Source organism: Rhinoderma darwinii, chromosome 1 (assembly GCF_050947455.1).
Source record: "Rhinoderma darwinii isolate aRhiDar2 chromosome 1, aRhiDar2.hap1, whole genome shotgun sequence".
Classification (NCBI taxonomy): Eukaryota; Metazoa; Chordata; class Amphibia; order Anura; family Rhinodermatidae; genus Rhinoderma; species Rhinoderma darwinii.
The window spans coordinates 169,824,938-169,839,896 of NC_134687.1; the positions used below are offsets into that span (position 1 = coordinate 169,824,938).

A 14,959-nucleotide genomic window follows, 5' to 3' on the forward strand; every position below is an offset into this window, starting at 1 on the left:
GTGACATTCGTTCCTCATTCATCCATTTGGTGTTGACAGCAGGTCAGGAGCCGCGTCTAGCGTCCCCTAGTAACCATGGACGCGTTGTTGTCCAGATACCCTCATTGGTCGTTGGTATCGTGAGGCGCCGCCTCCGGCACGTCACTATGTGCGTGTTGCACGCGGATTGGCGGCGGCCCCGGTGACAACTGTAATGAGGGCGGGCTCTCGATCGTATAAGCCTGCAGCTTCCCGGGCGCGTGTGCGGTCATTGTATCAGAGCCGTTCACGCGTCTGGAGGCTAAAATCTGCACATATACAGTGCTATCCAGTTGTTGAAATCTAACAATTCTAATTGAAATCGCTATCTAGTAATCCCTGATGAGGCATCACTCTTGTTGCTGAAACGCGTTGGATTTGGATAGATTGTTATCTATTGGCAAGGGTGTAGCGATATACTATAATAAGCAGGGTGGGTGGTCTTGGAGTGTCTGAGAAACTTCGTTCACTCTGATACACCTTCCCTGTTCCTCGACATTAAAACCATGTCATTTAGTATCTCGCTTTGTCACAGGAGTTGAGTCATGCTGGAAAAGGAAAGGACTTTCCCGAAACTGTTGCCATAAATTCAGAAGCATATAATTGTCTAAAATGTATGTGCATGCTGTAGCATTAACATTACCCTGAACTGGAAACAAACCCTGAATAACAGCCCCAGACTCTTATCCCTCACATTACGGTAGGCACTATGCATTTCAGTAGGTATGCATAACTAACTCCATCAGACTGCCAGATAGTGAAACATAATTTGTCACTCCAGGGAACACGTTTCAACCGCTGTAGAGTCCAATTGGCGGTATGCTTTACACCACTCCAGCTGTTGCAATTTTTGCTAGCCACGGGCTTCAGCACTCACCGGCCCTGCTCTGTAAGTTTGTGTGGTCTAGCACTTAATGGCTGAGCTAATAATCCTAGATGCTTCTATTTCACATTAATAGCACTTAAAGTTGACAGGGCAGAACTGGCAAATCAAGCAAATCAGTAGTTCCACAAACTGACTTGTGGCAAAGGTGGTATCCTATGACATTCAAAGTTATTCAGTACGACTCATTTTACTTCCCATGTTTGTCTATGGAGGTTGCATGGCTGTGTGCTTAATTGCAATGGTTGTGGCTGAAACACCTGAACTCAATAATTAAGAGGGGTTCCGACAGACCTTTGGCCATATAGTGCATCTCATATCTATTATCTGTCTATTTATTTCATATCAGGGGCGTAGCTAAAGGCTCATGGGCCCCGATGCAAAAGTTCTTATGGCCGACGTCCCGCAGCTTTCAGCTGCATCGCTTGGGTCTCCTAAGTGACCCAACGATGCAGCACTAGCAGCCAGGGGCGTCACTAAGGACTTAAAATATAAGGGGAAATAGCCCCAATACATATAGCCCCCCAAAAAAATGTGTGTGTATATGTGTGTGTGTGTGTGTGTGTGCATATGTGTGTATAGGAGACAGCATATCTATAGCACTACAACCCAATAAACTATGGATATGATTAGATACAGTGGCTCAGCAGACAGGATCACACATGATAGGATTAGATACAGTGGCTCAGCAGACAGTATCACACATGATAGGATTAGATATAGGGCCTAGCTCGCTGACATTGCGGTTCCAGCGCTGGACCCAGGAAAGGTAAGAATAATATTTGTTTTGCTTCTGTATGTGTTACTAATTATTTTTGTGTGTTTGTGTTATTTTACAGGTTCGATCGTTGGACTATGTCGGATTCGAGGACTACTTCAATTACAGCGTTTTTTTTATTCTCAATAAAATGGTTAATGAGGGTTGTGTGTCTTTTTTTATTTCAATAAAATATTTTTTGAAACTTTATTATTACCGCCTTAGTAATGGCCGCTGGCTGATTGACAACCTCCATTACTAAGGTGGGGCTTAATGTTAGCAGGTACAGAGGCTAACACTAACCCACATTATTACCCGGGTACCCACCGCCACCAAGGGTACTGGGAAGAGCCGGGTATGAACCAGTACCTAACCATCTGTAGTGATGGTCGGGCACCGGGGCTGCCGCTGGCTGGTATTATTAGGCTGGGGATGGCCAAAAACAGTGGCCCTTCCCACCCTGGTAAAGCTAGGCTGCTGCTGTGTTGTATCTGGCTGGTTATGAAAATTGGGGGGGACCCAACATCGTTCTTTCCAATTATTATAAAAAAAAATTAAATTACGTGGGGTCTCCCACATTTTTTATAACCAACCAGATACAATAAAGCAGCAGCAGTCAGCATTATCAGGGTGGGAAGGGCCGCTGTTACTGGCCTTTCCCAGTATGGTAATACCAGCCTGCGGCCACCCCGTGCCCGCCCATCACTACAGATGGTCAAGTACTGGATAGTTTCCGGTTCTTCCCAGCACCCCTGATGGCAGTGGGTACCGGGGTAATAATGGGTGTTAGTGTTAGCCTCTGCACCGGCTAACACTAAGCCCCGCCTTAGAAATGGACGCTGTCAATCAGCCGGTGGCCATTACTAAGGCGGTAGTAATATAGTTTTAAAAAAAAACAAAGACATAGAAAAAATATTTTATTGAAAGTCATCTAAGCAGTCCTCGAATCCGACGTAGTCCAATGACCGAACCTGTAAAAAAAACACCACAAACACAACAAAAACGATTAGTAACACATGTGGTAGGCTTAGATACAGGGTCCAGCAGACAGTATCACATATGGGCCCTGTATCTAAGCCTACCATGTGGTTATGGTAAGATGCTTAGATACAGGGCCCCAGCAGACAGTAATCTTATACAGTATAAGATTACTGTCTGCTGGGGCCCTGTATATAAGCCTACCATGTGGTTATGTAAGATGCTTAGATACAGGGCCCCACCAGACAGTAATCTTATTACAGGGCCCATCAGACAGGATCCCACATGGGCCCTGTATCTAAGCCTATCATGAGATTGGCTTAGATACAGGGCCCAGCAGACAGCATCACACAATCTGTGATCCTGTCTCATGGGCCCTCTAAGCCTGCTACATCGTAGGCTTAAATGGGTTTTCCAGTCCCTAAACATTGATGACCTATCCTATCCGACTCCCGGGACCCCGCCAATCAGCTGTTTTGAGGGGCCATAGCGCTCGTACGAGAGCTGCTTCCCCTTCATTTCCCTTACTGGCTCACACTTTGAATTGGCGACACGGATTCACAGTGTGAGCAAGTGACCGGAATGAAATTGAAGCAACTCTCGTACGAGCGCTGTGGCCCCTTCCTAACAGCTTGCGGACCCCACCAATCAACTTCAGCAGACCGGGATATTAAACTTACCCTTCTCTTCAGCCGCAGCAGATGTCCTGACTCCTGACTCTATCTAGGATCAGGATGTTGTGCGTGGCGCATAGCGTTGTGACGTCATGCACTGCGCACAGTGCTGTGACGTCAGGACTTCCGCTGCGCTCCAGAATCAGGAAGGTAAGTACTGTATTTACTATAGTAACAGGGGCGGGGGGCTACGCCACTATCTATCTATCCATGTCATATCTATCTATTTATCTATCTATCTATCCTTCCAGTGCACTTACACCTATCGACCTAAGCTAAATTATTTGATTGCTGGAGAGACTGGCCATAATAACTAATTTCATTACTTATTACTTAATTAACTGAATCATTTTTCAGCGTACCGTAGATTTAAAGATTCTAACTGTTCACATGATTCTCCTCTTCTTTTTATCACAATGGTTTATATAGTGTAGATTTTATTTGTTGTGTTTAGATCAATTTTTGCTAGAAAATATTCTCCAAATTGTGGCTCTTGACAGCAGAAGACACTATCGTTTACAAATTTATATGGTGCAAGTTTACTTTCTTATATTTATCAGATATCCATTAGTCAAAAACTGTTTTGCTGCTACAGATACTCCAAATAGTTTGTACCAGCCAAATACTGTCTCTGTCTATTTCAACTTTTAAAGGGAACCGGCCATTTGGACATGATTCCTTCAGATTAAAATATGCTGGGTGCAGTCTTAATGTGTCAGCGGAGGATGGTCACCTTACAGCAGTGTTTCCCAAACTGTGGAGTGAAGACCTTCGGGGGGTTGCAAGCCACTCACTGATGTGCCAAATTCAACTGTATCTGCGTCCTGAGAAACAGACGCAGATACAGTTGAATTCAATGCTGATGGCTCCTTGCTCCCGCAATCACTATGCCATGAACGGCTCGTCACAAACACGCGCAATGTAGTGATGTCATCGTGCCTGTCTGCGCTGAGCCACACACTGCACAGACCGTAGGAGCAGAAGGATCTCTTCCACCTGCCCTAGAAACGGACATAGGGGAGTATGTATTTTATTATTTTTATTAGGCACTATCGGGGCTGTGTGGAGGCAGCTATGGGGGCATTATACTGCGTGGGGGCAGCTGTGTGGCATTATACTGTGAGGTAGCAGTTGGGGGGGCTTTATACTGTGTGAAGGGCAGCTATGGTGGCGGTTATGGGGATATTATACTGTGTGGGGACAGCTATGGGGGCATTTTACTGTGTAGGAAGGCACCGATGGGGAATTATACTGTGTGGGGGCAACTATAGGGGATTATACTGTGTGGGGGCAGCTGCAGGGGCATTATACTGTGTGGGGGCACTAAGGGGGTCATTATATTATATTATAATGTGTGTCGACAGCTATAGGGGAATTATCCTATGTGGGGCAGCTATAAGGGCATTATACTGTGTGAGAGCAACTAATGGGTCATTATAATGTGTAGGGGCCCACTGTATTGGGGCCCACTCAGATGTGTTTCACCCCCCTGTTCTAAACGCCTAGCTAGGCCTCTGATGGCCACTGATGGACGGGTCAGGTCACATCACCCACCATCAGCAGCCATAGTCGGGCCCCAACAACGCACAGCAGCAGTATACCTTGAGCCCACCCCATCGCCTGGCCCCCAGAATTGTCGTTGTCTTTGATGTTGCAGCTTATTTTTCGAGTGGAGCTAAGTGCCGGATTCTAACTACGAATGATGTTGACATACGTCAGACTAAATGGGGTTCCCAAACAAAAGTCTCGGACAAAAGTGGGTCCCAGGCTCAGAAAGTTTGGCAACCACTGCCCTAGGTCCCCTGCAGACAGCCGTAGCCATGTGTATGGTCCGTGATTACAGCACACACGGACAACAGGCTGTCACAAAAGTATAGGAGTATGGTCCGTAAATGCAAATAATACTAAATGAATGCAAATAATGTACTATTTTTTGTGGGTTCTTTTTTACGGGAAGGTGTCCGTGGCCCATAGAAATGAATGGATCAGTATTTTTATCTGCAATTACGGATCTGTTATGGTCGTGTGAATGAGGACTTACAGTAATGGCTGTAATCAAAACAAAATAGGAAATGAATGAAGAATGAATGAAGAATCTAATACAATACCTACCAGACAATGTCCTGTGCTGGTCAGTGTCTGGATAACACATAATGTGGATGTCCTCCTGATGACTGCAGTCATGCTTGCCCCAGTCTTGCTTTGTACACTGAGTGAGTGTGGGCTCTTTGCCTGTACAGGTGACATCATCCAGCCAGATGACACTAGTGCTCTCTTCAAAATCATTATCCAGTAAAATCTTTCCATATCTAAAAAAGTAAACACATACAGTACAAATATGTTATCTAAAACAGAGTGAATGATCGAGGGTCGCGGTTCTGCCCCCTTCCCTATACCATGTTACTTAGTGCATTAAAATTGGCAATTGGCTGAGGGTCCATTATCATTGCAACTGTATTACCAGTATTGCAATCTATCTTCGCTCTTCACTTTGTGCTGTTGATTGTATCCACCTACTCACATTACATTGCACTGCTCATACAACTGATTTCATGTCATCAACACTCATCTCCTGAAATATTTTGTGCTGCTGTGAACATTCCACTCCTCTAAATTTATTCTGTCCAAACGTACAGAAGAACTGGTTGCATAATGAAAATACATTACCGTAAAATGTCAACAGCAAGAACATTTTCAGAGCCCTTTCCATTTTCTTCAACTAACAGTACAAAGTAACAATATATCATTATTAATTATTTTTATTATCAATGACTACATGCAGTTAATATTGGTTTTCAAAAAATGCATCAGTCTGGTGAAGAACATCTAGAAAGCTTTCTGCTTTCAATGAAAAAAAAAAAAGGAAAATTCCTGATGTGATGTAGACAAAATCTTCACATTCACACACGCTCACACACAAACAGTCTATACATTCAATAGAGAAGATAAAAAGGCAAGATGCTAGAATGCAGAGACGTTTAAGTGGGGGCTCTATGAACATAAATGTAAGCTTGAAAGTATCATTGTTGAAGATGAATACGCAAGTGGCCGTCGTGGGTGGTGTAGTCCTCTAAAACATGTGGTGTAAGACCTTTTAACTCGCTAATGTCTGCGCTATTAAGTAATGACTCTGCCTCTTGTTTCATGGACTGTTTTACAAGAATTGCTCTCCTTGTCATACACTGACATTTTGTGTTACAATATGAGAAGTCTTGTTTTACCCTTGAGCAACAAATATTTCAGCAAATTGTCTGTGGACTAATAGAACCAACTTGGACTCTGTTCACATCACGTTATGTGAACACGTTCGGCCATAGGTCCCTGATGAAGGCCAAAATAGTGTCCTTTTAGCCTCCATCGAGTTGGCATGCACCACACTGCGCTTACCTATTCGGTGGCTCTCGCAAAAAAACTTATACCGTGCAATATACAGTACGTCTTTTCAATATTCTGGCCAATAGGTGACTGTAGTGCTATACAGTGCCATACGTTGGAGTCTTACTCCCTCAAATACCCCCAACGTATACCTCCGACGTACTGCTCTGACATGATGTTAACAAAGCCTAACTTAGTTTTCACAGCAGAAAATATATATTTTGAAAAACAATCAGTCTGTCCGATTTAAGACAAAGTTGTCCATTCAATTTTGGCGCTTCATTTTGGAAATAGGACAAGCAGGTACTAAAAAAATAAAAAATGCGATCACCAATGAAAAAGTGATGCTGTAGTAATCCCATAAATTTACAGCATTTTGCCCTATGCAACAGTCTTGCTTTTTGGCTTTTTACTTCCCTATTATAACTTATGGACTGCACATAGTAAAATATAGTCAAGTGTTCCATATCTGGATTTAATAGAAAGAATTAAATATTTAATGTCAGTGGGATTAATTAGAATTCGTGAACGTGTTTTAATGGCTACATCCTCTCACTACGCCTTCTAGGACAACTGTTTATAAATGGGTTTTCTGGTTTTAGCAAGTACAGATTATTGTTTGTATAATGAAAGTTATACCAAATCCTCATGGTTTTCAGGATCTCTGCTTGCTGTAATTCAAAATTAAACTTTATTGTTTACTTCCAATGGGAAAAAAAGTCTGCTATGGTCATGTGATGGACACACAGGTACACTTCTCGTTACAATTACGCTGTTTCTGTAACTACTATTCAGTTCTATGGGAGTTACGGAAACAGCGTAACTCAGCGATTTATGCTGTTTCCGTAACTCGACTATGTACACTGTTTCCGTAGCTACCGAGTACCAGAAACAGCGTAGTTTGCGGGGCTACGCAGTTTCCGTAACTCAAATTCATTTCTATCGGAGTTATGGAAACAGCGTAGCTGAGAGAGCAATCGGCTCTTTCCGTAACTCCTGACCACCTAACCAGGAAGTGGTCGGGAGACAGCGGAGCCGAGTAAGATAGAACAGGGTTTAGGTGGGACCCGAATCTATCTAACATTTATGACATATCCTGTGGATATGTCATAAATGTCCTATATGGGAAGACCCCTATAAATGCCACGGTCGCTAGTGACTTCAGCATCTAACTAGTTAAACGCCCATGAACAGCTGTTCCTGGCCGTTAGAGCAGCGTGTCAGCTGTAAAACACAGCTGACACCTGCAGTGTATGAAGCGGGCTCAGCGCCTGAGCCGGCTCCGCACCAAACATCATCCCCTCCTCGCTACATGTTGTGCCGGCACATCATGAGTCGGGAAGGGGTTACGTAAGAAGCGGTCAGATTTATTCTTGCTAAAAACTGCGTCTTATAGTCTGAAAAATACGGTAGCTTTGTTTGCTGTAACCAGATTTCATCTTTAAGTACAGGTACTTTTACACCGGTCAATTTTGGCAGGTGCAACGAGCGCCGATCAACGACACAGCTCGTTGATCGGCACCGATTTGTATCTTTGACAAGGAGCTAGTATGGGGACGAGTGTTCGTTACTCCGATCGCTCGTCACTTCAATCGCTCCTCCCCATTCATTTCTATCATGTCGGTAGCACATCTCCGTGTTTACATAGGGAGATGTGCTGCCAATAATGATAATATTTTTCACATTTAAAACGATACGATAAGGTGATGTACGAGCATTTGCTCGTTCATCGGCTGATCGTTGCGCCGTTTACACAGGGCAATGATCGGGAATGAGCGTTCTACGAACGCGCGTCTGCCCAATAATTGGCCAGTGTAAAAGGGCCTTAAGCCAAGGACACTGCAGATTCTAAACATATAATGCTGATGTGTTAGGGTATGTTCACACGGCTTATTTTCAGCCGTTTTTCAGGCCGTAAATGGCTGAAAGACGGATGAAAGCTAGGAAGCAGAACTCCTCCAAACATCTCCCCATTGATTTAAATGGGAAAAACGGCGTTCTGTTCCGACGGGCCATTTTTTTGCGCGTCCATTTTTAAAAACGGTCGCGTAAAAAAACGGCCGTGAAAAAGAAGTGGAGGCCACTTCTTGGGACATTTTTGGAGCCGTTTTTCATAGACTCTATTGAAAACAGCTCCAAAAATGGCCGTAAAAAAACGCAGCGAAAAACGCAAGTGGCTTAAAAAACATCTGAAAATCAGGAGCTGTTTTCCCTTGATGGATTAATATGATTAAACTGCTTTGTATGTCAGAGATGTTCTTTAGCTACTAATTATTCTATTGCTGCAGGTATAAAACTAAGAGACCTCATTTGCCACTGGTGCTAGCACTGAGGGCATGTTTAGATGTGTTGGACAATTTCCCCTGCGGATTTCGCCAAGAATTGGAATATGGAAGTGCACCATACTCTGCATATGTAACATGAAGATTTGTTGAATATTTAGCAGCACATTACATAAGCTAAAATCCACTGCTTCTCTGCAACAGACCGAGGATACTGCGGATTGTAAATTCTGCACCACAAGCTAATTTCCACACGTCTGTACTAAGTCAACTAAATAGCTATACAAATCAAAAAAAGAAAAGTCTGCTGCGCTCTGTGTGCAGCGGAACGCCGCAGTAAATCCGCCACGTCTGAACATGCCCTAAATATCATCTTCAGTATGTATGTCAAGTTCTGCTTTTTTACCTAGCAATCTAAAGTACATTTTAATGTGTTGGGAGGAAAGCTCGTTCTGAACCCCCAAAGTCGAACATGTAAACAAGGAAGACATTTTACCACATGGCACAGTCTCTGTGGCAGGTCTATTTCATTTGTTATTGATGAGTAGTGGTCTGACAGGGCTTAATGCCCAGAGGTCATTTCTGTGTCCCCTGTCCTCATGTGATTCTATTCTATTACTATGTGTGTAGAACCTATTCCTAACTATAGCCGGCTGCATTAATTGTTAAAAACAAAGGCATAAACAAGTTCAATCTGACATATGCTGGCTTAGCTAAATGTACCTGAACTTTTATTACAATGACTAGATAATTATATTGTACGTCAAATACATCACGATCTAAATGTTCTTATTACCACTAAAACTGTCTGAAGAACTGGCTCTAAAAGCCTTTCTGAGAAAGTAAAGGCCACCATAGCCAATTGATGAACGAAACTGTTATCTTGACCTCATGCCAAGACAGAACAGATCATCTTAACTTCTACTTTGAAATCTCAGATTTTCAAGAGATATTTGAGGTACTTGCCTGTATGCACAGCACAGTGGTGATGACCAGAGTGATCCACGGCAAATGAACTATTCTTATTTTGTTAAGGCCCTATTACACTGGCCAATGATCAGGCCCACGAGCGCTCATATGAATGCTCCTTCCCGATCATTGCCCTGTGTAATAAAGGCAACGATCTGCTGATGAATGAGAAAACGCTCGTTCATCGGCTGATATGCTCTTTTATGCAGAATTAAAAATCATCGTTGTCGGCAGCACATCTCCCTGTGTAAACAGGGATATGCGCTGCCTACATGATGAAAATGTATTGGGACGAACGATCGTTACGAGCGCTCCTCCCTATGCATATCCAATCATTGCTCCATGTGATAGGAGCAAACGAGCGCCAATCAAGGAGCTGTCTCATTGATCGGAGCTCGTTTACACGGCCCGTCTCTGTAATAGTACCTTTAGACAGACTGACTAACAACCTTTAGAAACCCAAATGTATGTGTCTTCAACTGACTCCAAAAATAAGAAAGGAATCAGTTCAGCTATGAGTATTATTAAGTAAAATTCATTCTACGCTTTCTGCTGCCTCCTCTGCTTGCTATAATGTGTGGTTATGCCCATGCCCATAGAACACTAATATATGAGGTTCTCAAAAGCAAACTGTGGTAGTATTCATTGTCTACATGCAATGAAAGATTACAGCTGTAAGTGTGGTGTATATTTCTTATATCTATTTGTTGATAATAATTCTTACTTATATCCCAGTTGACGACATGCAACTTGTGTATTCAGATCTGTCCACTCGTCATCACATATCGTCCCCCACTGTGCATTATGGAACACTTCCAGACGTCCTTCATGGCTACCTTTACCACCTGCTAGTCTAATGGAGCCATCTGTATGAAAAATAAATCGATAGGTAGAATGATTGTCAGCTCTTTGTGCACATACAACAGAACCTATAAAATCATCATAAACATTCATCAATTCTTTCATGTAATAGTTTAGGTCAGTGAGCAGCTTAGTGTTACGAATTAAAGAATTATAGCAATGACGTATATTTTCCTGACAGCCTCCAGGTCTTCTACATTCACTTGTGCAGAATTGCTGACTAGGTGCAAGGTCTCTTTGTATTTTCAATGACAAGGATACTTCCTACAGGACAATGAAGAGGCTCAATATTGTCTTTGAGCGGTTTACGAAACATGACAATGACTTTGTAAATTTCAGTAGCCTGACAGGTCTATGAACAAAACCTCTTAAAATGGACAACAAATGTATTTGCATTTTAAGATGTAATACCTGCAATTGGTATACAGGAAACGCCTGCATCTTCCTTGTGTCCGCAGTTGTGTTCCCCCCATGAACTTCGTTGACACTCTTCTATAGACAGCTCATTTCCTGTGCACTGTACTTCGTCCAGAAGAATCTGACCAGTTCCCTCTCCAAAATTAGCTTGACTCCACGCTTTCGCAACACCCCTGTTCATAACATCAAAAGTAATAATACTCATTGATACATTGGGTCATTGAAATGTAAGCAACAATTGGAATCTTCCTCTAATTTCACACACACACATATATATATATATATATATATATATATATATTTATATATATTTACCAATCAAAACTTGCTATTATATTTTAATTAAAGGTCTCCTTTATATTAAAACAATTTGTGTTATAGAACATATACATTTTTTTAAGCCAGCGCCACCCAATGCCTACTTAATGGGGTTCCCAGACAAAATGCTTTCTGAAATATTAATGGGACATATTATAACAAATTAATCAGGGGGCACTGGGCCGCTAACCCATGATCCGTCTACCCAGGAATAGCCCATACAAATGCACAATTGCCCTTTATTGAAAACAGTACAAGTTGAAGCAGAAAATGTCAGAGCAATGACACTAAGGGTATGTGCACACGATGAGAGGCTTTTACGTCTGAAAAGACAGACTGTTTTCAGGAGAAAACAGCTGTGTCGTTTCAGACGTAAAAGCTCCTCCTCGCATTATGCGAGGCGTCTTTGACGCTTGTAAATCTTGAGCTGGTCTTCATTGACTTCAATGAAGAATGGCTCAAATTACGTAGCAAAGAAGTGTCCTGCACTTCTTTGCCGAGGCCGTCAATTTACGCGTCGTCGTTTGACAGCTGTCAAACGACGACGCGTAAATTACAGGTCGTCTGCACAGTACGTCGGCAAACCCATTCAAATGAATGGGCAGATGTTTGCCGACGTATTGTAGCCCTATTTTCAGAAGTAAAACAAGGCATAATACGCCTCGTTTACGTCTGAAAATAGGTCGTGTGAACCCAGCCTCAGTGTTTTAATGGCTTGTCCTATCTATATGTCAAAAAACACTATAGTGGAAAATGCTCTATTTATTTTGTGTTAATATCAGTGCTATGACTTATTATTTTGATTTCCATAAAAATAATATACACTTTAGTTTTCTTTATTTCTTTTTATTTCAGCTTTTTTTTATCACTAAATATGTGTATTATACCCTGAATGGCTACTTTATCAGAGACACCTATCTGGTAGCACAGTGGACCTCCTTTGGCCTTCAGGACTTCAGCAATTAGTCGTGGCATAGATGCCACTAGGTGATAGAATCGTTCTGCAAGAATATTGGCCCATGCGGACAGCAAAGCTTCTTACAGTTGCTGCTAAAGTGTCTTTCTGCCATAGGAGAAACAGCTGCTATGAAGGAAAGAACTTGGTCGGCCACAATGCTTAGGTAAGTTCTAGGGTATGTTCACACGGCAGCATCCATAACGGCTGAAATTACGGGGCTGTTTTCAGGAGAAAACAGCTCCGTAATTTCAACCGTCATGGCATGTTGAGGCGCTCTTCGCTGCATCCATTATGGACGTAAATGGAGCTGTTTTTCCATGGAGTCAATGGAAAACGGCTCCATTTACGTCTGAAGAAGTGACAGGCACTTCTTTGACGCGGGCGTCTATTTACGCGCCGTCTTTTGACAGCGACGCGTAAATTTACGCCTCGTGGGAACAGACCAACGTAAAAAAATCATTGCTTTCAATGGGCAGATGTTTGCCGACGATATCGAGCCGCATTTTTGGACGTAAATCGAGGCGTAAAACGTCCGAATTACGTCCGCAAATAAGCCGTGTGAACATACCCTTACTGTTCAAATGTCCATCCTAAGGTATCAGAGGACCCAGGGTGTGCCAAGAAAACATTCCCCACACCGTTATTCCACCTTCACCAGCCTGAACTGTTGACACCTGACACAAAGTGTTCATCAATTCATGCTGCTTGCGCAAATTCTAAACCTTACATCAGCGTGGTGCAGCAGAAATCTGGATCAGAGATTACATTTTTGCGCTCCTTTGTTAACTGTAGTGTTGCCTTCCTGTTTCCCTTAGACAGCAATAGCACTCGAACAGTTTCTCTGCTGTTATAGCCCATCCATGCTAATGAACGATGAGTTGTGCATTCGGACACGTTAATTAAAGCACCAGTATCCTTCTTTGACCCCCTTTCATCGATGAGTTGGTGATCCACTGGATCCCCTTTTGCTGGATCTTTTGCCTTGATTACACCATTCTTGGCATACACTCGACACCGTTACATGAGAAAACTCCACAAGATTGGCTAGTATGGCACCGATCACCATGCTTCGTTCAAAATCACTCAGATCGCTAGATTTTCCTATTCTAATGTGGATTCACACTGAAACTGATCTACGGAAAACTCGCTCACTTGATTTTATGCTGCAATTGGGGTCACGGGTCTAATTTCCATACAGGGAATCTTAAAGGAAAGGTGTCATGAATTATTATTTTTTTATTCATTTATGTGTTTTTATTTAATAAAACATTTTATTTACTTTATTTATTTTTTCACATACATTTTTTTTTATTAACACTTTTTTACTGTACTGGGGGCTGCCATGTTTTATTTCATTTGTGTATGTGTCTCTTCAATATGGTAGCTATGGGGCATAGGACATACGGACGAGAGTCATTCGTATATCCTGTGCTTCTGCCGTCTAACTCTGTGCTGCGCAGTTCAGAGTGACCCAGCATAGAAGCTGGTTTGTAGGGAGAAAGTCAGCGCCATTTTAGTGAAGACCAGCCGCACTGCAGGTAAGGTGTGTGTCTGTTTGTGTGCGTGCGTGCGGGGGGGGGGGTTGCCAGTTTGGGGGGCTTAGTGTGGGGGGTTTGTGTGTGGCGCTGTTGGATGTTTTGGGGGGTTTGTGTGGGGGGGGCGCTAGATTGAGCAGCGGTGCTCGCCGTTGTTCCCTCAAAACAGCTGATTGGCGGCTATGAAGGACGAGCACCGCTGAACCTTCATAGTCGCTTGTCAGCTGTTTTGAAGGATTAGCGGCGAGTACCGCTGCTCCGGCGTTCCTTGCTCCTACTATGAATCGCCCTATATATATATATATATATATATATATATATATATATATAGTGGCGTTTCACAGTATTACAGCCTTCTCCTATTAACTTGAATGGGAGATGGCTGTAAGAGCTTATTTACACGAGCGTGTTAAACATCCGTGGGACGGCCGTTGAAACAGCGGCCGTCCCACGAACCTTTGTATTTCAATGTGGCCGTTCACACAGCCGTTGTTTCAACGGATCGTGTGAAGGGTCCGGGATAAAATAGGACATGTCCTATCTTTTCACGCATCACACATCCCTCCATAGACTCTCATCTATGGGGGATGCGAGACATCGCGTCCCGCAGCGCCAAGCACGGATGCACCTTGGCCGCGAAAAACTGTAGTTTTTCACGTCCGAGGTGCGCAACGCTCGTGTAAATAAGGCCTAATACTGTGAAGCACCGCTATAGGACGATTTACAGTATGAGCAAGGAATGAAAGTGCAGCGGCGTATAAGCGCCGCTAATCCTTCAAAACTGCTGATCGGTGGCTTTGAAGGATCAGCGGCACTCCTTCATTCCTTGCTCCTACTGTGAACCGCCGCGTAACTACATGGCGATTCACAGTAGGAGCAAGGAACAAAGAAGCAGCGGCATATTACTAATTTAAAAAAAATTTTTTTGCAGGTT

General features: G+C 43.0%; 1 protein-coding gene across 1 annotated transcript in view; it reads right to left on the reverse strand.

Moving 5' to 3' along the window:
* The window catches only part of PRSS12 (serine protease 12), a 153,031-nt gene that overhangs the window by 73,622 nt on the left and 64,450 nt on the right, over nt 1–14,959 (reverse strand). The window contains exons 5-7 of the mRNA XM_075860584.1: nt 11,209–11,387; nt 10,661–10,802; nt 5,423–5,619 (exon numbers count right to left, since the gene is read on the reverse strand). Coding sequence (XP_075716699.1) covers nt 5,423–5,619; nt 10,661–10,802; nt 11,209–11,387 — 518 coding nt within the window. The remainder of the gene's footprint in view (nt 1–5,422; nt 5,620–10,660; nt 10,803–11,208; nt 11,388–14,959) is intronic.